Genomic DNA, 27,526 nt, shown 5'->3' on the forward strand with positions numbered 1-27,526 from the left:
TATTTTATACACGTTATCGCATGTGCAGATTGTATTTGGCAGTTTGGACACTAGCACAATCGGATTAAGATCAACCTCGAAATCTCTAGAACAGTCATAAAATTTGGTATGTATATAAATTAAAGGCCCCTTTTTCATGCCCACACCATTTGACATTTAGGGACCTCGAGGAATCGCAGCCATTTTGGAAAATGTGTACCATCCAGGAGAAATTGCGCGTTTTACTCAAAATCTACATCCTTTATGAAAATAAAGTGTAAGGCAACATTAAAGCTCATTAAATTCTACATTGTTATAGAAAATACTTGCTGAATCTAAGTTTAACGCTTATACACTTCTAGGGGACATTCTCTTAATAGGAAACTCGGAGGAATATGAATTCCACTTTTAACTATACATATGTACGTGATCTACCCCAATATTAACATTTTACTCGACGGCGACTTAACCAGAAAGTAGGGTTATGGGTTTAAATACTGATGATTCAGTACACCCTGTAGCTTAGGATACTGGACGGATTTTTTAAATGACGTATCGGTAGATTCCTCTTACTCTTCACACCTTGAGAGGACTCCGAATATTACATCATATTTTTTCTTCTAGCGCCTAAACTATTTAGCGGATTTCAATAAAATAGACATCAGTAGATCCATAATTTATACACGAGTGTTAAGCAATACAAAGTTACTAAAATTAACAGAGGAAAACATTTTAGGGCTCAATAATGTGATTGCAAAAACAGATTTTAGGTCTTAAATGGGGTTCAAACAATAGTGACAGTAATCAAATTTCACACCTACAATTTCTGGGATCCCGGTTTGCGTGTCTTAAAATTTGAGCTTCAGGGACCATGGGGATAAGACGGCATAGGAAAAAGTATGCGGCTTATTTTTTCTATTTTTTTATTATTTAGATGGATTTAATATGAATATTGTGTAAGGCGAAGTGAAAGCTTATTAAATTTCTCACAATAAATGTTTAACACTATGTCCCTAAAATGAAGCCATCTCATAGAAATATGGCTCAGAAGTCAAAAAGTTGTTCTACAGACGTTTTATTCAAATAAAACTCGGTAAAAATATATATTTGTACTTTTTATTCCTGTAATAATGCTCAATTTTCATAGTTACCGCAAACTGTAGATAGAAGTACGCCATATCAAATATCGTGTACTATATTTGCCGAATTTCCATTTCCGACCTCTTGTTAAATCCACCTGAAATTTCATTTCGTCCGATTTAGGTCTTAAGCAAAATGTATGAACTAGGCAATAAGCTAGGGTTAATAACAGGTAATATTGCCTGAAGTCTGCTGGAAGAAACAAGCGGCACTCGATATTAAAGACGACGTGGATTAACACGTCGTCACTCGTGCCAGTATGCGTGGTATAAGTTAGTAGCGGTTACTACCTGGAGCCCTTTTCACGAAAGCTTATAACTTGAAATACAAACGGAAGTCTCTTTTTAACTACTTTTTGTTAGAAAGAGACTTCTAATTGGTTAAGTAGCTTTGTTTATTAGGATATAGAATATATTACAATCTATATACATACTACTTATAAGTTACAAACTATATATATATATATATATGTTGTAAATAAAAACATAGCAATAGTGCGAATAAATTTAAACATTGCGTTAACACTATTACCACAAGGGCTTAATTAAGTATAAATTAGAATAAGTACAAAATTTAAATTTAAATATTAAAAATACATCTGCTTAATATTATCAAAAAATGTTTTACACTAAAGTAACTAAGGTAGGCTAGCTGAGCTAGCTTTCATAATACTGAACCCGGTGGTAATGAAACATGTTGTCAACAGTTTTATATTCGTTTCACGCTTAGGCTATGGACATGGTGAGTATCATAAACCTACACATATGAACTCGCAAGGGTGTTGTTAAAACAGGATGGTAGGGTCTAGGGTGGCAGGGAACATGCCCGCTTCGTATAAGCTTCATAAAATCTTCGCTCCATGTTCAGAAAGACTTAAGTGCAAATATCACCGCGAACCATGTAATCGGCAGTTGCTATCAGACATATTGAAGCGGCCATGTTGCTAGCAAATATCTGACCAAACCTTAGCATCCCATTCCTCCCAAAAGTATCTGCCACAGTTGGATACTTTTCAGAATTCGGACATATGAATAGAGATATTCGGACAGAGATGTTTGACAGTTCGCGTTTAAAAGTATCTGCAACAGTTTAAATGTACTACCTATATAAGTATATAGATACATATCTCTTTTCGTTGAGATATCTGAGAATCGAAGTCTGTATTGGCTAGTGTCTGACAGAAATATGTTTTTTGTCGAAACCGAAACCGAAGGTGTGCTCTCCGAAACCGAAGGTTCGGTTTTCGTTCTAGTTTCGGTCGAAACCAAAACCTAAACTTTTGTAGACATGTTAAAATCGTTAAAAAATATCAAATAACTGCTTTTATACACTTATTAAGACTATGTCGACCGTCCAGCGGCGCCCTCATAAGGGCGTTGTGTTTTTCAATAAACCAAAAAAAGTTCTGTATACATAACTCAGTATATTAATATTGTTGTCCTACTTGTTCCCCAACTTTTGGTCTTTGTCACTAAGTTTAGTTTCATAGTTTCATACTAAGAAGTACCTAAAAGGTTCGGCCGTTTTTGGCCAAAACCTTTTTTTTTTTGCCGAAACTGGCCGAAATCGAATCTTCGGTCGGACACTACTTTTGACGCATAGTCAGATATAGGTACTTTTGATGCTGACTGTACAACTGATTGTAGAATGAGAGGAGATTTGTGCCCTAAAATGGGATTTATATAGGCCTGGTGATGATGGGTAAAGATGTAAAAACATAATATAATATAACAATGAACGTTGTTTAACACAATGCTACACAAAGAATGCGTGATTTTACCACTTCAGACAAATTAAAGAAATGTCGGTATTTGTTCAGCTGAACGGCATAATTTAATAGCATTGCTTTATGACGAAGCGATCACCGTCGATAATTGGACGAATGAATGGCATCGTTAAATCCATGGCGGTTGAATCACGAACGAATCAATTTTCGTGTGCCTTAATTATGTCTATTGTTTCCGTTTACTCGGAGTTCTGGTCTTAATTTTTTTAATGATGTCGCAAGAGTAAACACAATTTGGTATTTTCGCTAAGTTGAATGATTTGCCTCGACCATAGAGAAATAAAAAGTAAGCATAAAGTGCTCACTCCATGTATACATCAGTTTTGGGACCAAATCGCTTATTATTTTATATATTAGCGGAATTATCAGTACGAAAACTGCTATCTAGTTATCTGCTTGACGAAAACGAAAAGTCTAATGCTTAACAACTTTCAGTTCCACTGCTTCTCTCTTGCTCCTTCTGCTTGCGATATCCGAGACATCAGCCTGTCAAGTAGCGGTACTGATAATTCTGCTACTCAATGCTAGATGTCGACTACGAAAATAATAAAGCGTTTGGTTCAACAACTGACGTATGGAGTGAGCACTCTATGCTTACTTCTTATTTATCTATGGCCTCGACTAATGTTTCTAATAATAGCTTCTAAAAGCGTAACAAATAGTTACATTTAATGCAAAGCAACGCTCAGTAGGGCGAGCACCTAGTCCTGGGCGATATGGTTAAATTATACTTGAGAAAAAAAGTTATAGCTTTCCTTTTTTTTAATGCCAAATCGAAATGCGCTGAAGAGTTTATACTCTTTTTTGAGTCTTTTATCCCCTGCAAAAATTATCGCCTCAGCACACACGGGGGCAAATCAGGGCTATAACCGCCAAAATCGAAGTTCGCAAATTGTGGGCATCTTTCTCTGTCACTCTAATTATGCCTTAATTGGAGTAAAAGAGAAAGATGCCCGCAATTTGCGAACGTCGCTATTCACGGTAGACCCTCAGAGATATGAAGGTCGGTTACGCAATAAATTAACCCTTCCCAGTTTGTGTAACCGAGTTATCAAAGCAGAACCCGCGACTCGGATTATCGAAGCAACCGATTACCGCTTCTAAAGACTAAATGGATTATAAGGCCGCGTTCCCAGTATCTCGTGACGATGGTACCGTAATGGCATCGTCCTAATGTGAACACCTGTATTTAAATATATAAGCCACAACAAGACGATTAAAGATAAAAAAAAGATAAAAGATATTTATTCGTGACGATCACAAAACATGTACGAACATGTACAGACAAAAGCAAAAAAAGAAGAAATCATAACGTGTGCATCACGAAATGGATCCAACTCAGCATAGTGCCAGCGCTGGTCTACCGTAGGCCCCAGTCGGTAATGCCACGACAAAGAAAGAAAAACAAGAGAAATAATTACGGAAACAAACAAAACAAAAATATACAAGAGAAACCATCAGCAAACAAAACAGTCGGTTATTAATAATACTGTTAACTTACTTGCGCGTATAGTTCAATGAATAAAATATATACTTATAGCTGGCATTTACTTATATATATTATATGTATTTTAATATATGTATTTATATATCTTTTTTATTTATATTCGATATTGTATATTGTTTTGTTTTGTGTTTATTATGTGCTGGACTTCTTTTATTGCATCTGGAACACCTACTGACATGACATAAATTTATTTAATTCCGCTAAAGGTTGTCTGGAAGAGATCGCTTTTTAGCGATAAGACCGCCTGTTGTTTACCTCTTCTTAATGTGTTGTATTATTTGTATTGTTTCTGTATTGAGGTGTGCAATAAAGAGTATTTGTAATGTATTGTATTGTACGGTATATAATTTTATTTTAAAATACAATTTTTATCATATTTTTATTATTAATTTGATAACCGTTCTATATGTGAACAGCTCCATTTTAAATATACAGGCCACGACGCACGAATATCTGTCGTTACGACATAGTGGGAGCCAAAGTGGTGGCTTTCACTATGTCGTATCCTTTTTTGCAGTTTTTTAAGCCAGTTCCAATCTACCATCTCCCGACACTGAACAGCGTTTAATAATTTGTCGACGACACGGTAAATTCACTTTTCCCTTTGTATGTCCAAGTTATTTCTTAGGAGGAAAGGAAGGAAGCAACTAAGGTTCAGTAGTAGTAGTTCAGGCGTAATAAATAGTTTAAAAAAATCGAGCGATGACCCTACACCCCGCGTAGCCAACGTACCAATCGTTAACGTTCCGTAGCGAACGAAACGCAACTGTCACGGTCGCACTAAAATTTAGTGACTAAATGGAAGAGTGATAGAGAGAGATAACTACGCTACATGCTACATGTTGGCTACTCCGAAAGCTCGGACGGCAAGCTAGCTTCCCCAAACGCGCTCAAGTAAAATAATATTTCGCTTTTATTTGTGCTCTCTTTTTACCTTCGCTTTTAAACTTTTTTTGTTTTAATGGAAAAAGCGACATACATACGTCTGAAGTCGCGGCTTTATCCTTCGTTTTTTGCAGCCTTTTTAATCCAGTACAGACCTAACATCGCCCGACGCTGACAGGGGTCCAAATCAGAGATATTAATTTGCAGGGTGCGCTGTAAATTAACTGTTCCCAAGCTGTATTGCCGTTGGTCAGAGCGCAAGCGGCTCGCTCGCTTAGAAGAACAAGCCCTGATTCACATACTTAAGTGACTTTAATCTAAGTTGCTGCAGTTTAGCAATGTACGAGTAAGTCTCTTTCTAAACAATTGTTTAAGTGACAGATAAAGACAAACGAATTTTAGGTGTTCAATATTAGTAAGCCGTTCGAATGTGGCAATCACGCATGTACCATTGTGCTGAGAATAACCCACGTGACCATTGCCTTCAGTCTTTTTAGGGTTCCGTACCTCGAAAGGAAAAAACGGAACCCTTATAGGATCACTTTGTTGTCCGTCCGTCCGTCTGTCTGTCTATCAAGACCCTTTTTCTCAGGAACGCGTGGAGGTATCAAGCTGGAATTTATATCAAATACTCAGGTCTACTGTCCCTTGGAGCTGTGAAAAAATCAAACTTCTAAGCCAAGGCAATCAAAAGGTACAGCCGTGTATGCCGCAAATTTTCGACACTCGCAAGGGAATCAAAACGTACAGGGTACTTCCCGTGAACTCAAAATCTTGAAATTTGGTAGGAAGCAACGTCTTATAGCACAGATAAAGGAAAATATGAGAAAACCGTACATTTTTAGTTACATCATATAATAATTTATACCTACAGATTTGTACGGAACCCTCGGTGCGTGAGTCCGACTCGCACTTAGCCGGTTTTTTACGAAAGGTTAACCTTTCCAGACACATTTCTCAATCATTTCGTGGAGACTGTTTGCAGAAAAAAGATGACGTCCTTGGTTCTCCCGAGCCGTTGACTCGCAGTCTCTGAAAGCGATCGTAACAATCTCCGTGTAACCGAGTTACCCCGAGACTACGGAGGGCCGGATAATTTGTTAGACAAGCGAGTAATAATTTCCGACTGTTGTCCCTTTACGGCGACGTGTGCTGCCCTCGTCGGATTAGGGCCAGCGAGCGTTACACTGTGGCCTAGCAGATTCCGCAAATTTGCTGATATTTCGAGCCTAGATGGAAGAACCCTCACAGAGCATCACAGCTATACGACGAACCTCTATTACCTCTATGTTTTCTCGGCCATGTTAATGTAATCCTTGAGCTTATTCCGTTTCTTTTATCTTTGTCAGTCAGTAGGTATTCAGTTTTCCTCGATCCCAGTCCACCTGGGGTTCAGTTCACCAGCTTCTTTCAAGTCTGTTTTACTGGGTTTGCTGCCAAGGTTTGACTGTTGGGTAAGCAACATGTTTGGCCTGACTGTTTTTTAAAGTCACAATATATTATTGTTCATATCGCAGGCTAAGGCGGGTAAAAAAACGACCTGGCCGTTTGGTTTTATTTTTGGTCGCACCCTCGCATCCGCGCCAATCAGTTAGCATTAGGTACTGATTTGGCACCAATTTCTTACTGCAAAGTCGGGAAATGCCTGTCTCTACTGAAAATCGCATTGACTTGGTCCAAACGCTGTGTAACGCAAAACACCTTTTTTACAAACCTGACTGAACTGTACACTTGACTTCAAGCCTAGTCTGACCTCTGTTCACGCATAATTACTAATAATCTCGGGGTTGGATGACACCAGGCACTCTCGCAGTAACTAGTACCTACTAACAGCAACACTTTTAAGAGGTAAAACCAGGGAATTAGGGCGTAAAGCCAGGGAATTAGAAAGGAACAAAAGATATGGCGCGCCACGTGAAACTTGCGACACAAGATTCGGTGATTGCGCCGTTTTTAACGTTTCACCTCAACAACTCTGAAAGTAACTTATCATTAAAATTTTGCTAGTCAAAACACTCGACTATATCAGCTATTTTATACTAAAATTATACTGCTATGGTATGCAGGGTAACGATAATTGAAACTAAATGAAAATTATACATGTTTTTGTGTTTTTTTTTTCTATTGAGATAACTTTAACCCTTTCAGGTTTTGCTTAGAACCGCAAATATAGTCTAGTTTTCGAGCGATTTTTTGTCATGGTATTTGCTCTTGATTTTATACGTGTAAAAAAATAAAATAAAACTCCAATGCTGTGGGTCTTATGGGTAGACAGAGCCGGAGCGTTCCGACAATGAATAACGCGCGACGTGATGGTAATAGGCTTGGGTCGTCATTGTGGACTAACGTTACTTTGTGAAATTAATAGGCGCAGGCCTAGGAACTGTATTAGGTCACAGTAGCGGCCAGAACTATATATTGCGTCCACGCCTTAGCTATTGAACTCATATTTCTTTAAACATTTTACCCTGACGGTATCAGGTAGGGATCGGGTAATTTATGGTGGAGATTGTTTAAGATATAATGTACTTAACTTTAAACATAATACTCGTATGAATAAAATACATACAATTTAGTTATTTTATTGGACGGTAGCGTAGAAAGGCAAAATTTAGGAGCATTTTGAATTTTTGAAATAGTTCCATGAAAAAAGGAGACTGAAGCTTTACAATCGAGGGACGCAGCGAGAAGGACACCAAAAAGAAAAAATAATTAATCGAAACAATTTCGAAAATATTTTCTCAGAATAGCTGACAAAAGGGAACGTTATAAGTTTTTCTTAGTATCTTCAGTTTTAAATAATAGGTATTTTATATGGTACAACAGCAATGCACATGTTAAATGTGTGTGTTTGTGTTTTTTTTTCTTTAGCGTTTATCGCCTTCTTTATACTTTTCTGGTAATTTGTATTAAATATATTTACAGCGAAAATTTTATCAAATATTGTAAATTCAGATTTTTTATATTTATGCCTAGATACAAGCTAGGTCTGTAGGTAAGGTATGTTAGTTTGTGTAATTATTGCTTACTGGCTTCAGTTACAGTACCTGGGCGACCGAGCTTTGCTCGGTTATATATAACTATTTATTGTAATATGGTGGTGTATAGGTGATAATCTTAACTACATTTTTTTTACTAAATTAAACTTGTCTAAAACAATAAAAATTAAAAAAATTATATATAAACTTGAACATATAAAAAAAAAAAGTTAGTCACCGGGAGATTCGAACACTCGTTTAGCAGTCCGCGTCTTAACCCGCTGGACCAGACAGACAGTGGCCGGCAACACGAAATTAGCGACCATATTCTGCGTCGAAAGAAAAACGCATGAAAACTCAAAAACACGCGTTTTCCCAAACATAAGACTAATCTAGATAGATTGTATACCCCCAAAAACCCCCATATACCAAATTTCAGCGAAATCGTTAGAGCCGTTTCCGAGATCACAGAAATATATATATATATACAAGAATTGCTCGTTTAAAGGTATAAGATTAATGTTCAAATGGCACTGGTGCCTGTCATTAGAAACTTACAATCAGATTAGTGAACGCAAATTAAACATGGAAATACAAAATGGTTTCAAATTACAGCCCGATATATTTTGCGTCTTTATCAAACAAATAAGGACCCAAGAAATAACAATAAAATGTAGGTAGTTATCTAACATAGGTACCTACTGGATTTTAAGCAATGGAATCTTGCTCATCCAATTAGTTGAATAAAAATAATGAGATTGTTTTTACAGCTCTGTACGTAATTGGCGTCTGCAGATGGCTTTCGATAGGCCTTCGATCTCAATTTACGACTTTGTGAATGGCTCCTCAACTCCGTCTGGGAATTTTGTTCTTAGATCGGGTGTCTCTTAAACTAATAATATAAATACTTACCACGTAGCTGATATTGAGCTTACTATTGATTAATTTCAAAACGCACATTATCTCCGAATATGTTAAAAAAAAATGTTACTAACCAAAGATTTGAAGGTTTCAGTAAATGGTCAAAAATCTGTTTGTTATCTTGTTTCTGACCACTCTGTCACGCTTGTATTTATGCCTTCTATCAATGAAATAAAAAATTCGAGATCTATTTGGGGATTGCATGCCTTTCTAGCTGTAGCTTATTAATTTACGTACAAATTAATTGTATCTCATACAAAAAGCTACAGTGCGTCACATGTTTTGAGGACAAAAAATTAGACAACGAAAATAACTTTGTCCCAAATATGTTGAATTTCTTGCTCTATAATACTTAGATGATTTAAGTTTAACTTACAATTAGACGTAATCACCTTCTTTATACGACTCATATAAAACGGTGAGATCTAAAGAAGTCTCAAGTGAATATAGACCAGACCTCCTATCAAGAAGTCATAGTAAGCTTGAGGCCTAATAAATGTCAGATCTCTAAATTTTGAAGATATTTCTGATACTTTAATAAAGGTCCCAGACTGGAAGGTGTCGGAAACATCATCAACTCGTAGAGGTATTTCGTCAAAAATGTGACGACCATACAAATTGCAAGATCTAATTACTCTAGACTCGATGGACTGGCTGAATTAGACAAGATGTTACGTGAGTAGAAATCTAGGTATGACAGTCGCAGGTGGACTGATTGATTTGTGGACCGGCCGTGTTTGCTCTGGCGAGTTTGGCGTTGCTGCGATTTCCCTGTGTGATACATGTTTGATCCCATTCCAGTCGTAGTGCGCGCGGAAATTAACGAAGATTTAAGGCAAACTATTTTATGTGTATATGTAGACTTTATTACGTTGGGATAAGGTTGACGAATGGTCAAGATATATGATGGATGCGAATATCGGAGATTCATTGTTTATTTTGTACGTAGTGGCGTGGGAATGGCGAACTTCGTTGCGATGGATTGGGTGCGAATGCGTGTAGCTTATTCGGCCGTTTTTGTGACTTCCATTAATAGATTAATTTAGTTGTATTAATAGATTATATAGCTGATTAATCTATCCTTCAACTCGATACCTCCACGCGTTCCCGAGATAAAGGGTCTTGACAGACAGACAGACGGACAGACGGACGGACGGACGGACAGACAGACAACAAAGTGATCCTGAAAGGGTTCCTTTTTTCCGTTAGAGGTACGGAACCCTAAAAATAACGAAACAATTTGTAATACATATTTGAATTTATTCACTAACTGCTAAAAACAGTCATCTTAAAAAATCATTGCCATTAAGCTCCTCTTCCGTGTAGTTGTGTAGGAACAGTTTACAAAAACACACACATGCACATGTAATTATTATAAGCTGTAATCCGGAATAAATAAAATAAAATAAAATAAAAACACATGAAATAAATTACACTGTCGTAGCCAACTAATCCTGTAGGGCTACCAGCTTTTTGACACTGACATATTCGCTATCGTGTGCGTTACTTACTTTCTATGCATCTCGCTCGTACTCGCATATTAGCGCGAGATGTATAGAAAGTAAGTTACGCAGACGTTAGCGAACATGTGAGTTTGATATTCCTAAGGCACTCGTGGGAAGGCTACAGATACAAACATGATACATCTCTTACTCTCTCTACTACTACTACATAACTCTACTCTTCATAAAAAATAATTACATGGGGACAGGATTAATCATCAAACTTAGTAAACAAAATAATGAGTCTGCAAACTTTATGTCATATCATCATATGATAAATATAGATCACTTATCTGAACAGTGAACAAATTAACTATTTTATACAGCAAAGGCTTTTTCCTATGTTTTTGTTTTAAGATACCATCAAACTATCCCATTTAATGTAATTCAAAACGGAATCCATGATAACTGATTCAACCAAGAAACTCTCCTTTGGTTACAATGAACGCGAAAATTCTCATAAAGACACTTCTGAAATTTTGGCATCGCTTATATAATTCCGACGGAAATAACGAATCATATCGCCCCTCCGACGTAACACAAAAATGCAATTATTGACGTGTTTCGGCGCTCCTCTTTATCGTGAGTCCTCCTAAGACGTTTTAAAAAATATTGTTTTCTCATCTATAGGGGAGATCGGGGCTAAAAGTGCCGGGGGTAAGTTGTTCTGATGAGAGGAACGCAAGTAAACAACGGAGCGATTCGTATGATATTTGCCGCGTAAGGTTAGGATACTATGTCATTGCAGGAGCCGTTTTAGTTGTTTCCATTATGGTAGAATAGTAGTTACGGAAAAAAAACTAAAATGATGGCACAGCTTACCTCACGGAATAATACACAAGATCACGTATTTCGATGAATTGCAAAACATTGTTTTAGCGTGTGGGAACAGAGATTTTTAATTTTTGATGGATAAGTTGGAATTTGAATCGCGGGGTTAGTTTAGTTAGTTGTTTTGTTCCGACCGATCTCATAAAAAATGTTCTGATAAGAAGACTTAACCTATTAGCGCAATTTTCTATTCGTTTAAATATTAATTAGTGTATTATTGCTCTTTTTGTGCTAATAAATTCTTCTTATCTTATCTTAACAGTGAACAAAACAATATGAATTATCAGAAACGCAAATATACATTCCTTAAAATAGCGCAAGCCTAACAATCTAATGACACTGATTTCATACCTCAATTATGTATTTATAAAAATAGTTACTTCAAGCTCCGTCCTCCCCTACAGGGGTAACTTCTTGGTGAGTCGCGCTCGGCACAAGAAGCGAAGAAAGAAAATGCGTTTATTCTAATCTTGTTAAAAATACAATACACGAATTTTCTTTACTCGTTAAGCATTTCTTGCCTCTCTTCCGTTTTAACCACGCCCCCTTAAAAGGGAAGTATGTGATCGTCCATACAAAAAGAGAAAAGTTCTTCCACTTCTAAATATTTTCCATTCTCCATGATTTTACTATGTTATTAACACAATAAAAAACTAGGTTTATAGGTTTTCCTTTTTTTTCAAAATTTGCAAAACAAAAAAAAATAAGCTAAACCTATAAACCTAGTAAATATTATGGTGAAGAGATCGACATCAAAATCAAAATGATTTGTTAAGATTTAGTTAGTGGAAACCGTTTTCTCCCGAAATGGAGTTTCATCAAAAATTACCGTTATTTCGTTAGATTCGAAAAGCTCTTCTTCCCTCTTAAAGAGATCAACACTTGCTCTAATTTAACCTAACTTTGAAAACTTAGGTCACACTTAGGTCACGTAGCCAAGTATGTACCAATTTTTTTTTTAATTACACTAATTCTCATTTCATCGAGGCTATGTACGTATGTATTATTTGACGACCGGTTTGGCCTAGTGGGTAGTGACCCTGCCTACGAAGCTGATGGTCCCGGGTTCAAATCCTGGTAAGGGCATTTATTCGTGTGATGAGCATGGATATTTGTTCCTGAGTCATGGGTGTTTTCTATGTATTTAAGTATTTATAAATATTTATATATTATATATATCGTTGTCTAAGTACCCTCAATACAAGCCTTATTGAGCTTACTGTGGGACTTAGTAAATTTGTGTAATAATGTCCTATAATATTTATTTATTTATTTATTATAATTACCGTTGTGAAAAGCAGCACAGAATTCTTATAACATTAATGAATGTTTAGGTAATTCTATGTCTTGCTTTTCAATTATAGTATTGAAAATAAAAATTGTAAATAAAGTTCTTGGAAGAGCGGTCGATATGCCCCGTAATTCAAAACTCACATCAAAGCACTGCCAAGTTTCATAAAGTCTTATTGTTTCTTGAGCACCTGTTAACGCTTTTTGTAAGAAAAGCTGGATTTTTGATGTTGAAGGGCATTTTCTAATTTTGTACGTAGTGAGCCCGTACTCGTGTAACCGATAAGCCACAGTTGTTTACTGAAGACGCTCGGAGACAAAGGTTGGTGCTCTAAAATTCTTAATTTACCCTTACCCTCAGTTTTGTATATGAAATAACTGGTGGCCCCGATACTTGTCGCAAACTAAGTGGCGAGTCAGGTCATAATGCCATCTCTTTCACTCTTGGTGGGTCTTAACAAGGCTAAAGGAGATAGCATTATGATCTCAGTCGCCAGTTAGTTTTGCGGCAAGTATAGTGAATAAGGGTACAAGTCTCGGGCAGCGCAGGTGTTGAAGGTTGTAAGTTCCACGTAACACTTATGCCTTTTTATACCTACATAAGTCGCGCGAGACTTTCCCTTTTTGACTAGGGCCACAGTTGTGTATATATATATAAATTCGTGCAAGTAGTATAAGAACTACACCGTAGTTAAAACGGATGCTTGTATAGGAATTTTGAATGTCCTCTTATGCCCCGTACCTACAAAAATACTCCTAAGCTTAAGAATATGATTAAATATTAGTTTGTATTTATTTCCAATCATAAACCGATACCATCACCCACACTGTTATCTGTTTGTCGGTGGACCTTATTACGAAAGTCATAAGGTCCACCGATGAACTGTTAGGAGTGTTTCTGAATGCTGTTTGTACGTGCGATTGGCTCCTAACGAAATTAATTTTACTTGTGATGTGACATGTAACTGTCTTATTATATTTTTGAATGTGAATGTCATGTGTTTGTATGTGAATATGAATAGGCCGTAAAACTGTATTGTTATTGTTGGCCTACAATAATGTAAAAAAAGAAGTTTGAGATCTGTGAAAGATAGATTGAGGTTAGTCGTGACCGTCGTGACCAGTGTGAACTGTGAACCAAAAGTTTTATTACTATACTAATGATATTGCTAGCTTTTATGAACATTTAAGGCCATCACGAACTGGTTCGGGATTGATAGCCAGTGAAACATTTGATTTACCACCTCACTAAACTGTTATATTGAAAGTTCCATCTAGGCCGCAAACTTTCACTTACCACACACATAAAGGTTCATATTAAGATCCCCACATAAGTACAGAACTCTGCCCTGTATATAATACAAGTGGCCCTCTGTTGTGGTTTTATTAAACTTGGGTAATTAATTAAAAGTTGTAAGAAACACTCCGCAGTTGCCAGGGAGTTGTCAGGCCTTTGCCTCGATCACAGACATATCTTTACGAGTATGTAGACCACATAATTATTGCGTGCAATATCAACTCAACTTTACATGAGATTATGTTGGTCTGTCATATCATATAAATCATATTACATAATATATGTGCTACATATTCGTTTGTTCATCTCAATAATCGAAACGAAATGTGTTTTGACGGTTTAAGATGAACTGTCAAAACCGAAACAAGTGAAGTTACTGAGCAACCAGTGGCCCTTCTGTCGTTTTAATAGTGCTTTGTTTAATATTTATAATAGGGGATCAGACTCACAAGTAAAATATGTTACTTTCAGTATAATGTTTATAAAAAAACTTAATAACGTCATATGTCAGTAAGCTAATGCCGAAATTGCCAACGCTCTCAAAAATATCTTGGGAAGGAGATTATCGTCGATACAACTGTTCATCTGTTACTTTTCTTATATTTTGATGTTTAGCCGTCTGTTTAAATACATTGTCTTTACTCACGACCAAGAGGCAGCGGCATTAGGCAACTGGGCATCAATAATTATTTCTAATAAACACTTGAGAGAATTTCGAGCACCCAACATTCCAAGAAGTCATTTTAGTGGAAATTATGATAGAAATTCTACTTATAGTACATTTTCGGATAATTAACCTTCATTGGAGTTCGGTCTGAATTTAGTGTAGCCCAACTTGTTAAGCTTGACGTATACACGGGGCGGGTGTCGGTCAGGTGCATAGGTCGGCGGCGGGTCCGAGGTAGTTTTTAGGTATTCATGTTGGAGGATATGGACACAGACGAGAAATTATTGTATCTGCTTATTAAAACAAAAATATTACTTTGCTAATCCGCGAACAAATAACGTGCTAGTCAATCAGTGCCAGTCCGTTATACTTACTTACTGTATTTTTACATACAATTAATGTTCCCAGTAACACCCTCCCGCCGTAAAAATAAATATAACAAACCACCACCAAAAGTACAAAACTCGACATGCGTTTCGCCTCTCTACGAGGCATACGTAGGGGGCGTGGTGTAGCACGTGTTTTAATTAGTATGTATTTCCGAAAGTAACGCCTGATTCTATTCATTAGTAACTGCTTATTTTGAGAAATAGAGTTCGAAAAAGAAAACGGGTATGGGCTGGCAAAATTTATAAAAAAAAGGTTAAAATCTAAAGACTCTGTGTAAAGAACTAAGAAACATATAAATATCGTTTTTTTTTTTAATATTCTCACAAGTCAAATGCAAGTTTGGAAAACTGAGTGCAAGAATATTCAAGCGCGAACGACGCGATAGAAACTGGAGGCTAGTAATCTCCAAAAGAAAAGCTTGCAGTTTGTATAAGATATTTATGTATTCTTTATTGAAATGAATAATCACCTTACTTAGTTTTTAAACGTAGGCGTAGGAATCGTAAATTAAGTTTATTCCTTTTTTTAAAAATGCAACGTTAATGAAACGTGCACACGCGCCAGACCCGCGTACACTAGCCGTGTTGTGTGCTTGTTGACAAACGTACAATCGGGGACATTCGCGGTGAACCACGTCAGAAGCTTTTGCTTCGATCCTTACGAGCGAGCTAAACTCGGCCTCCCATACAGATGACCAATTACGATGCATTTAGAATTCTTTATCTTAATAATGAAAAGGGTAAAAGCAGGTAATGAGACAAACAATAGGTAGTAAGGACAGTTTATTAGGTAAAATAGGTAGTTGTTGTTGTTTAGGTTGAACTTCGCCTCTCCATAAAGATGACCAATTGGATGCATTTAGGATTCCTTATCTTAGTTTGCAAATGCCGGCCACTGCAAAGACAATGGACGACAATAAACTTTACCTGGGCTAACCTTTTTTTTTGGACATCCACTTTTTTTAAGTGCCATACTATTGGTTGTCACTTTTGTGTTATCGCCTCACCGCCTGTAAGACGTTTAAAAGATTTTCGCCCTTAAGGCTACGGTCGTACTGCACACGCCGCACGCAGCCGACAACGTCCCGTCGCATGATGGAAGACGCTGGACGCAGCCGACAGCGGGTGTTTTGGTCGTTTTGAGACCGTAGCCGCAGCGGCCAGTCGCGGCAGTTTCCGAGAGTTTTTGTAGCGAAAGGACGTGTGTGTGTAGTATTACGATGGAAAAAATTCTAGCGTATTTACTGCTTAATGAGGAAGATGATGAGGACATTTTATTTATGATATCAAGGAAGCAAAAGAAAAAGAAGAACAATAGATTTAAAGCTTATCACGTGTATCGTACAAAATACTATTCGACTTTACTAACTCAATCAATAACTCGTCTTTTTCTTTCGTAAATTTCTCCATTTCGAGCTAGCGTCCAGCCGCAGCAATGCTCCAAAATGACTAAAGACGCAACGGCCAGCGGGCGGCTGCAGCGGGCGGCGGGGGGACGCCGCACGCAGCGAGCGAAAACGACCACTCCCGAGCATTCTCGAACACACCATTCAGACGCTGCGTGCGACGTGACGTTGTCGGCTGCGTGCGGCGTGTGCAGTACGACCGTAGCCTAAGGTTGTTCATCGCGAATATTCCCGATTGTACGTATCACAAAAAAGCGACCGCACATTATAGTCGTTAGATTTGTAGCTGGCCCTCAACGGCTTATCCATTGTCCATTGTTAACTAAAACGGCGCGTGCCACTACCTGCAAAAAAAATGGCCCGGTCACTTTAACCCGCGTCGCCCGCGCTCTGTCTGTGGCGACGTGCGCGCCCGCGGGCGGTGTGATGATGTTCATATAAAACTCGGCCCCGCTTCGTCACGCACCCGACCCGCACCAGGCCTGTGTGCGTCTACCTTTACTCCTTACTCTGTGGGTTTGTAGTGTTGTTTTCCTGATAGTCAGGCTCCTATTTCACCACGTTGACAGGTGCAAAAATTGTCAAAATTACAAACCACGGTTTCACCACGGCGAAATTTGTCAGTGACAATTGTCAAGTGATAATCTCGTAATTTGTTTTTGTATTGAAGTGCTTATATACATGACAAGCATTTGGTTACAATTGTCCACCTTTACTTTAATGGCAATAATTTTGTGAAACGAGGGTAACTTTGACATACATTATATATATATTTATCAATTTGTCGGTAATTATAGACATGAGGTCGGAGCTCTGTCAGGCTTGAATTACAATTGTAGAATGATGACGTAATTAGTAATTAGTACTACGAGTAGTACAGCGGGCCTTACGAGGATAATAACTTAATCTAACGTCATATATAACTGACAGCGTTTTAGGCAAGCACGTAAATTGTGGTTCGGGTGAAAAATGCGGCCCTTGCAAAGTGAGTTGAAATTTTATTCATAGAACTAAATTTTAAGAACTCTACTTAGTTTTACGAGCGCTTAAAAGGCTTAAGTCTTTTGAGTCGACTGAGTCCAATTTCGAGTCGTTTAAGCGAGCGGTTGTTTTATGCGATAGACGCAGTGTTGAACGCATGCGATCACGAAATGTAGGGAAAATGACATCATTGCGCTCACCGCTGCATTTGCCGCGTAAAGCAATATACGGTCATAAGATTATCTGGTTTAAAACGGATGTGCGGCAACGGCAAACGCCTTAAAGAGATTTGATTTCTATAAAAAAATATGTGTGTAAAGGCTGGCGTCCACTAGGCTCGCCGAGGTGGATCGAATCGAATCGCAATAATTCGCCTTCCATACATTTACTATGAATGGTAAATTCGATTCGACGCGCCGCGGCTCTTCGTCAATAGACGCAGTTTCATAGTCAATGTAAGTACCTATAGAACGCAAATTATTGCGATTCGCCTCGGCGAGCCTAGTGGAGGCCAGCCTTAATATATATGTTTACATTTTTTGCCTTATAACAAAGGAGTAAGCTGCAAAAGTGTTTGACGTCGATTGTACCAAAACATAAACGCGAAAAATACGAGAAAAAGACATATTTTGCAGTTTAACACAATGGACAGCGTTGAATAAATAACCACAGACATTAAATTATACCATTACTTTATAACTAGAATTGTTAGGACTCTGATATGTCGATTTAATTACATAGACCATTTGTCAAAAAGTCTTCTCTTTCTTACGCCAAGTGTCAGAAAAAACAATTATAGTATGTTCTCGAGACCCGAAATAACTATGAATAGTCGCCCACGGTATGTCCAGTCCGGACCAATAACGACCTTCAAGAAAAAAGCGTACTCTCATCATGATTCCGGCAATACACTTGCAACCCCTTTGGTGTTGTAGATGTCCATGGGTGACAGTAATTGGTTACCATCAGGCGCTTTGTCTGCTCGTTCGCCTCCTATATCTTTAAAAAATGCATAACTGGAGATGTCACTTACTCCCCTGAGACTATCACTCAAGGATACTGGAGGTTGAACTTTCTTACTGATATCGCTGGCGGGATACTATCAAAACGAACAAGCTTTATCGAACGGTATAACATACTTACGACCTTTTGCTGTTTGGAATAGCACGACGTATCTAGTGGAATAGCACGACGCATCTAGTTTTAACGAAACATTTAGTATGATTCAGGCATTGGTCTTACCGACTAGTTTGCAATTGCGAACATTTTAGTTTAAATTCCATTTGAAACTGTACGAAGACTCGAGAACGTACTAACTTTCTCGGGGTTTTCTTATTTGTGGTCTTCCACTTGGGCCAGTCTCCCGGGCTCTCCCTACTTCAGAGATATGTTTTTGGCAGTGTGAATTGGTTAATCAACATTTTCGAGTTCCCATGGACATGTCTACTGGGTTGCTTTCGAAATGTACGATATAGTGAAGCAGCCGGAAAAAAAACATTATTACTAGTAATTTAAGATTCATAGGCAGGGTCAGGGCCCACTAGGCCAGACTGGTCGTGGGCGTGGTATGGTGCGAAACATTGTTTATAAGCCTGGTTTTAAAATACGTGGCTTTAGATGTCTGATAACACGACTCAAGGTCGTATAAAAATTAGATAAAAACCATATCAAATTGGTAAAATAGAACCCGCCTCCTTCATGTATCTGTATCTGTAAAATTGGACCGTTTGTATCTGCAATTGCATCAGGCCCGAAATAGCTCGTATCAAATCCACTTTGAAGCCAATGTGATCTTGAATCCAAGTCTTACTAATGCATCGTATCGACGGTACTTTAAGTGTTCATTCGATTGGAATGCTCTGATTGGAAACGTTGTTTGATTTAGAGCAGATGAGATAAAGAAATCTCGATTCTGGAGTCGTGACGCGAAACCTAACTTACGGCTAAATAGGTTCAATGGAGGGACGCGAGAAAGTAAAATGTGGCTTTGAAATTTCCACTCCATTTTACATAAAATGGTTTGGTACATTATGGTACTTGCTGGATTTTTCCAGACTTAATAGGTATTCGATACTTACGACAGTTTAAGCAATCGTATTTTTGTTTATACATTGTACATAACTTACACTGAAAAAAATAGATAGCCGAACTGGTTTTGTAACTTTACTAAATAACTAAACTACGGTTATAAGAAAATAAACTTTGCATAAATTTACAAACTTATTTTGTAGTGTATACCCAGTACCTGAACACTGATAGCCAAACACGGTTTTGTAACATATAACACATAGTTCGCAAGTCCCAATTTTTGTGTAAACAGTAACCAAAATTTTGTTACAGTTATGCAAACATTTCTTTCAGTGTACTTAAAAAGTATTCAGTTTTTGGTAAGATCATTATTAGATGGTTTCTTCAAGACTTGTTGACTATATTTATTTGAACTCTTATCCCACTTTGCAAAATATATTATATTCATTATAGTCCGATGTTACAGCATAACACTTGTAAAAACCGTCTTTTGTTTACTTGTGGTTTTTACGAAACGCGAAGAGTAAACAGAAAGCTGGATGACTGGCAAAACTATTCGGAATTTCCTGTTGCGAATCTGCATTGTATTTTTTTACATTCATTTGTATAACAAACATGCCAAAGTAGTTTTCAAAAGCCGTTTTAGGTTTTATGCGTTTTTAATGAGTGTCTTACAAAAGTTTTACATTTTAATTAGCCTAGTAGTATTGTAGTATACAATTGTTTCTTTACCTAAGTTGATTTATATTTTAGTATTGTAGGTGTTGTACTTTTTTGTAACAATTTGTGAAGACACAATTGCATTATTTTTCATTAAGTAACCGATTTCCAGTTTCAAGTACATTGATACACATTTAATAAGGATCGGACGATAGAGTACAAATGACACAAGGGACAGGACAAATTGACTTTTTTTTTCAAAAGCACCTATAAGTACAAAGCACAAGAAGCAGTGGCCAGCAGAAGACGCGCTGGAAAGACGACATAATAAAACTGGCAGGCAAAACATGGCAAAGAACAGCTAGAAACCGACACAAATGGCGTGATATGGAGGAGGCCTTTGCCCAAAACTGGGCGTCCAAACGAACATAGCATGGATTAACAAAACAAATACCTATTAAAAATGTCTATAGATAGTATAAATTAATGAAGGTAGAAACTGTAAAACGTTTGGAATAAAGAGCTTTAATAATAATAATAAATACAAACCCATACGAAACTAGATTTACCCTAGCTGTAGCAATTCTAAAACAACAGTATTTTCTTCGCTCCGAACCAAATGAAACACTTTTTTTAGTTATGAAACACCTCATATCAAAATCATTGCATTTGAAAACATACGACCACTGAAATAACAAAACAGATTACAGTAAAGCCATTTAAAGAAACCGAAATAACTTAGCGGAAAACTATTCCGCGAGCAATATATTCCATGGCCGGATTTCCACCGATATAACCATATCATTGGAGAACCTTCTTAACTGCTATATAAATATAACCATATAGCATTCGAAGGGCGCTTCGCATAAATCCGGCGCATAGTTTTATCCTTCACTTGGTTTGGGATTGTGGAGTAAGTGGAAACAGCGGGTTGTTTCAGTTGTAAGAACGCTATGCCTACGAAAGCTTTAGGATTTTAATCCAAACTTTAATAGGGAAGATGGCTTTTCTCTATCATCAGCTTGGGAGCCAGTACATAGTCCGTCTAATAAAGGAACAAACAAGACATAGGGACTGCGAGACAATACTATTGATGTTAAATGGTTGAACCCGGGTATGTCCTTAAACTACGTCCACAAGAGAGGTATGGGCATTGTGAATGTCATCTCGCTCTGTGTGGTAGGTCACAGCACAGCGGATGTCATTCCAGATCTAGAGCAGAGCCCAACTGGGGAAGTACCGAAAATCGCAGCCAAATAACACTAGACCCTACTTATAGTGTTGTGTTCCTGCCGGTGAGTAAGGTTGCCAGAGCTCAACGAGGGTGGGAGGGGGTTAGGGTCGGCAACGCGCATATAACTCCTCTGGAGTTGCAGGCGTACATAGGCTACGGATACTGCTTACCATCCGGCAGGCCGTATGCTTGTTTGCCACCGACGAAGTATTAAAAAAAAATGGTGTGGACATTTTAGTATAGTAGTGATACATAGAATAATGATAGGTAATTTACGAGTATAACCAGCTTTATAACTCTGTTTTAGATGTATAATCCTTAAAATGTATAACTTTTGTAAAAAAGAAATGATGTGGGTAATTTTGTATATTCTAATTTCGATAGAGGTGAATAGGTAGGTACCTATTTTTTTCCTCAGTCTCCCGTTGACCGCAAACGCTGTGCTGTAAACACACTAGCTGTGTGCTGTAGACACTTCGGGATGTATTTTAAATTCCTTATACGCGATATCATACATTAACATAGGTTTAACTGAGTACAAGGCAAACATACCTACTTTTCAAATATGTGGATAAAAAATTGGCATGTTTATACGAATGAAACACTTACAAGCTAAGGAAAAGACAATAATCTTTCCAATGACAGAATATAACTAAATATACGAGTAAATTATCCTTAAAATTACTTAGATGTTATTCTGACACTGAGGCAATGCACTGCACGTTTTGTGGTAAAACATATTGAACGTCGAAAAGGGAAAGCTGGCGTTTTGAGGACAAATAGCTCGATCTGGAAACTATTCTGTGAGTTGAACCTTTACCGTTTGGATACGGATTTATGCTGCCATATTTTGTATCATCAATAACGTCTATCTACGTTCCATTCCGACCCTTCACAATCGCTAATATCCACCCCTTAGATACGTACTGATTTCTAATAAATATCATATCACGTGCTTTTATTATTCACCTGGAGGCACGTGTGCGTGCTTACGTACGTATTTGGACCAACATGCTTTGGGTTCTTCCTTAATAGTTGATAGTACCATCAAAATTATTTTCTGTTGTATTTGGACTTGGACAACGTATTTATTAAGGATTGAACTGTTCACTTTGCTTCTCTATTCATGGCAAAAATGGGGAAGTGCCACGTTTTCATGAGCTCTAGAGTTATCGCATGTGGTACTAAACAAAAAGTGGATGTTGTGATATGAAGTATCCATACAGTCCTTCATCATCTTAGTAACAGAAAATATGACAATATGTATAACACATAACGTAAAATCGAACCGAACTTTACTCATGCCAAAGATACAATTTATTATGAAGTTGAACTACTGAAGTACTCTGAATATATAAACCTGGATATGCTTTCATTCCATCATACCTATTCATAACCCATTTCGCTCGCATGCCCTTTTAAATTCTGTTCGAGTTTGTTGCTGTAGGTATGTAACTACTCGTAGCTAGAGTAAATTAATATATCATGTTTTTCGGAACTGTTCTCATCGTCTTTTGACCGTGTTTATTTTTCAATCCAAACATTTATCCGATGAACTCAAGTTCTAACAAAGATGTAGGTAGTATATAAAGTTAACATCATTGTTAACCCGTTCCTCTACGAAAGCTACGATATATTTCCTTAGAGAGCGCCGTAACTGCCGAGTTCTCACAAAATCAACTCGCCAAAAATGAACCCACACGCCGAGCTAAAGTTCGCGACGGCAAGTTTATAACGCCAATAAAGGTAATAGAAGCGTAGTTCCTCGCGCGAGAAATCCCAGTGCGAACACTATACAGGCCAGGTTAATGCTATTCATCGCACTCCCTAAGTACAGATAAAGGCAGCTATGCATGGTTCGTATGTCGGGTAAGTGCGCGGTCCGTACAAAATATAATTTGGCCAAGTGTGCGTCAAACTCGCGGACCAAGTGCTACGTCACATGATACTAGAAGTTTTGATTATTTTTCTTGAGGCTGATTGACGCGTATGCTCGACTTAGACCTCCTGTTTAATTAATATTAATTAATGTTACTTGTCCTTGTGGTTGTTCCTAACGTTCCGAGCCGAAATCCTACAAAATCTAATTATACGTCGAAACGTAGAAATTATACATAAATATAATTAGAGTATGCACTGGTTCTAAGCATCAAGTCTAAAAATAAATCTCTGTGCCAATGTCAAAGCAAAATCGCCGTCTTAAAAGGTCTAAAGTATTTTAACGAAATTATTTAATATTTCTCAAGTATCTAGACTAACTTTTAAGTTATTTACTCATAATAACAGTTGGTCGTTCAATTATTAACCCGAGAACGGAGCGACTTACTCAATAATCGTACTTTATACCATTATTGGCCGAAGGCCCAATGTAATTTTATCGTTCGACTGGATTGCATTGCGTTATAATATGGCATTGCGCCCAGTTTAGTTCGAAAACTTTTCCTTGCAAAGTTGGTACGCAATTCATCATTGTATAATCATTTTAGCGAAAAGCGTTGGTTTCCTGATCATACAATCGGTCTCTTGTATAGCGTACTTTAATAAAAGGGAAGCAGGGGAGTGTTAGTTAATAGCACGGACGTTAAACGCAGCGCCTCGGGCCCTCGAAACCCTCCTACCCTCGTAAACCACGAGCATAGACAACTTCTCATCGACTCCGTGTTAAAGCCTTTACAAAGACTCCAGCACCACACGTGGGTACCCTTATACTTGTAAAGCGGCGTGAACTGCACCATTCACTTACATTCTACACCAATTTATACTTACTAGTCTTACTACAAAAACGTCTACTTCATCGGGGACGTGTCGCTTGTCTGGAACCTTTAGGAAAATAACCTGCAGAAATCTGTATCAATTTATCAAACGTTATCATGCTAAATATCGGCTTCTTAGCTTTATCAGAAGTGTTAAAAAATAGCGTCACGTACAATACAATGCAAACAGTACAAGTCCTCTTTATTGCACAATATCAGAATAAATACATAAGTATAAACACATATAATACATGAAGATAGAGGTAAACAACAGCGGCCTTATCGCTACAGAGCGATCTCTTCCAGACAACCATTAGGTGGTAGTGGTACCTAACCGTCACTTTTCTGGTATGCCAGTGCATATTTACTCCTATACCTCAATATCGTGGATAAGTTTAATTTATGTCTGCATAAGAACGACGACCGGTCTGGCCTAGTGGGTAGTGACCCTGCCTATGAAGCTGATGGTCCCGGGTTCAAATCCTGGTAAGGGAATTTATTTTTGATGAGCATGAATATTGTTCGTGAGTCATTTTCTATGTATTTATATATTATATATGTCGTTCTCTGAGTACCCACAACACAAGCCTTATTGAGCTTACTGTGGGACTTAGTCAATTTGTGTAATAATGTCCTATAATATTTATTTATTTTATCATAAGAAGCAAACTTGAGTGCACCGTAAACGAGTGGGTGCGCTCTCATAATTAAATATTATGACAACAAAACAACAAGTCGTAATATATGTTCTATCTACTCTAGTAGCTAAGTAATCTGGAAGTACGGGCCACGTGAGCAGCCAAATAATTTAATCCGACCACTGTTTCCAGGAGAATCGGCCGCGATAAATTATGCTCTTTTTGCGGCCCATATCAAAATTGCTGCAATTTTGCTTCTGTCTCGGCTTTATATTTATTCGTGTTTGTCGTGCTCGGTGCCTGCATGTTCTGGCAAACTTGCTCCGACACGATGCAGTTTCATTAATAAGTCCTACGTAATAAGGATTCACTTTATTAATGTGGGGAGCGTGTGCTACTTTTGGATCGCATTATTTTTGAATGTCTGGAATTTTGTTTACCTTTGTGCTATCTTTCCCAACGTAAATATATAAATAGTTACTTACACACACATCTACATATGCTTCAAATCCTTTATTATCTTATTAAGCTTTTGAACCAGGCTCGGTTGTCTCGTGTTCCTTTTGCACTTATACCCACAATATTTTTCAGTGTTAACGACATAATTGAAAAACTGATTTATATACCAGATTGTACTCGTTAAAGGAAGTCAAATTAAACTGATTTGAATGGCTAATAAAATCACTGTTGCAAAATGGTTTTTGAATAAAATATAATAGGTAATATAAAATGATATTTTGGTCTTCTGCGTTATCCGGATTCATCTAAACAAACAAGACAAACTAAAGCTAGGTTGTCGAGAATACGAGCAAGATATTACGCACATTAATATAGTAACCGCGAGTGGGATGCAATTATCTGCTGAATGTGGTTTGAAACTTTACGCCGTGCATTGTAAACTAACAATATCTTGACAATTTGAGGGTTCGACTTGAACATCGACTTATTGCCACAGTTTCGAAGTTCGACTTTATTTGTGCCCCAGTTGATCTCAGTCTGAACTAGGAATATATTATAGGTATGCATATGAATACAATTATTATAAACATTTTCATGACGTACATATATAGATAAGACATTAGATGTAAATACAGTGGTCTCATTCCAGCGCGGCGATGTTTTTTTCTTCTTCTTTCTGATAGACTTGAGCATTTCTAATGAGCAAGGATGTACTAGCGTTCGTCAAATCTGCTTAAATCTGCGAATGCGCGATGTCGTGTTCGAGTGAATGCTAAAAGTCTAATTAGCATCAGCACCTTGCTTTTTTTTGTGATACTCGTATGTAAAAGGCGTCAAAAGACATCACTTTTAAACGACAATTCTGACTTATTTACATGATAGGTTTTATATTTCTTTCAGGTTTTTGTTGAAATTTCCAATAAACAGTATTAGTTATATATTTTTTTGTTTCAGATCGGCTCACTCAAGGGGTACTATCTGTTGTCACATCACGAGGTCCGCAAGCGCTCAACAGAACCCAGTCATGATCACCACAAGAAACTAAACGATGAACCACAGGTAAGTTTTTAATATATATAATAGGTGATCACTAACCCCCTTATTCATAAACGTGTACTAAGGTTACGATCCCGCTAATCATCGTTTGTCCCTTTCCGACGTATTAGTATGATGGAAAGAGACAAACGATGATGATGGCACTCCACGCATAGAACAGTGAAGTCACTAAGAGATTTGTAGATCTTCATTATTAATATGAATAGGTAGAACTAACACGGAATATCAAACCTTCATTTAAGCTTGACGTGTATGAAATTATGTTAACATTTACGGGTGTCCGCGACTCAGTTCATTTAGTAACCAATCGCCTATTGAAAAAAAAAACCGCAATAAACCAGATTGAACGCCAGTTGTTTCAAAATGTTTTCAGTTTATATTAATAAACTGACCGAATAAGTAATTAACTTGATTTAAAAGTTACATCTGAGTCGAAGCTGTAGGTATTTGCCGTTGTTTTGGTACGGAGATAGTTAGATTTAAATTTTATTACTTAATGAAGGCTAACATAGCTATGTAACGTCAATTCAATATTATAGGAAACACTCACGGCCTCGAAAATGGCTGTAAGAAATCAAATATGAATATTTTATATGGCTTATACCGACCCTGAACAACTTTTTTAGTAAACAAAATTACATATCAAGTGTCAAATACTAGTAGGCGAGTTCCACCAGACACAACTCCATACATCGTAGGGAAAAAAATAAAGATAAAGTAAGGTCCGTGCACACGGTCCATACATCGTACGACGAAAAGATTAAGTGGGGTTGCGGATTAGGGCGGGGGGCGACAAGCTGGAGTGAGCAGAGGAAAGTCCGCTGCCTCAGTGAATCTTGTTATGAAGAGTAACGTAATTCCGTCTAATCAAGTCGATGTGGCTATCGGGTTTACTTAATTTAAAGAACTGCTACTTAGTTGTTGCCATACCATGATGTCTACTGCATTATTTTTTAAAGGGTTCTTCTCTGCGAAAAAATGATAGAATTATGTAAGATTTACAATAGTTAACTTTTTGTGGAAGAGCGGAGTTTCTTAATACAGCAAGTATCATGAATACTTAAAATAGACCCATGGAGCTCATGGTAGTTACATTGAGTTTGTTTGTTTGTTTGTTTATTTATTAGACATTTATAAGC

General features: G+C 37.4%; 1 protein-coding gene across 3 annotated transcripts in view; it reads left to right on the forward strand.

The window, feature by feature from the left end:
- LOC133527193 (furin-like protease 2) overlaps positions 1–27,526 on the forward strand; it is a 368,596-nt gene that overhangs the window by 310,075 nt on the left and 30,995 nt on the right. For all 3 annotated transcript variants that reach the window (XM_061864092.1, XM_061864091.1, XM_061864093.1), the window contains one exon: positions 26,286–26,390. In XM_061864092.1, the coding sequence (XP_061720076.1) occupies positions 26,286–26,390 (105 nt within the window). The remainder of the gene's footprint in view (positions 1–26,285; positions 26,391–27,526) is intronic.

Source organism: Cydia pomonella, chromosome 17 (assembly GCF_033807575.1).
Source record: "Cydia pomonella isolate Wapato2018A chromosome 17, ilCydPomo1, whole genome shotgun sequence".
NCBI lineage: Eukaryota > Metazoa > Arthropoda > Insecta > Lepidoptera > Tortricidae > Cydia > Cydia pomonella.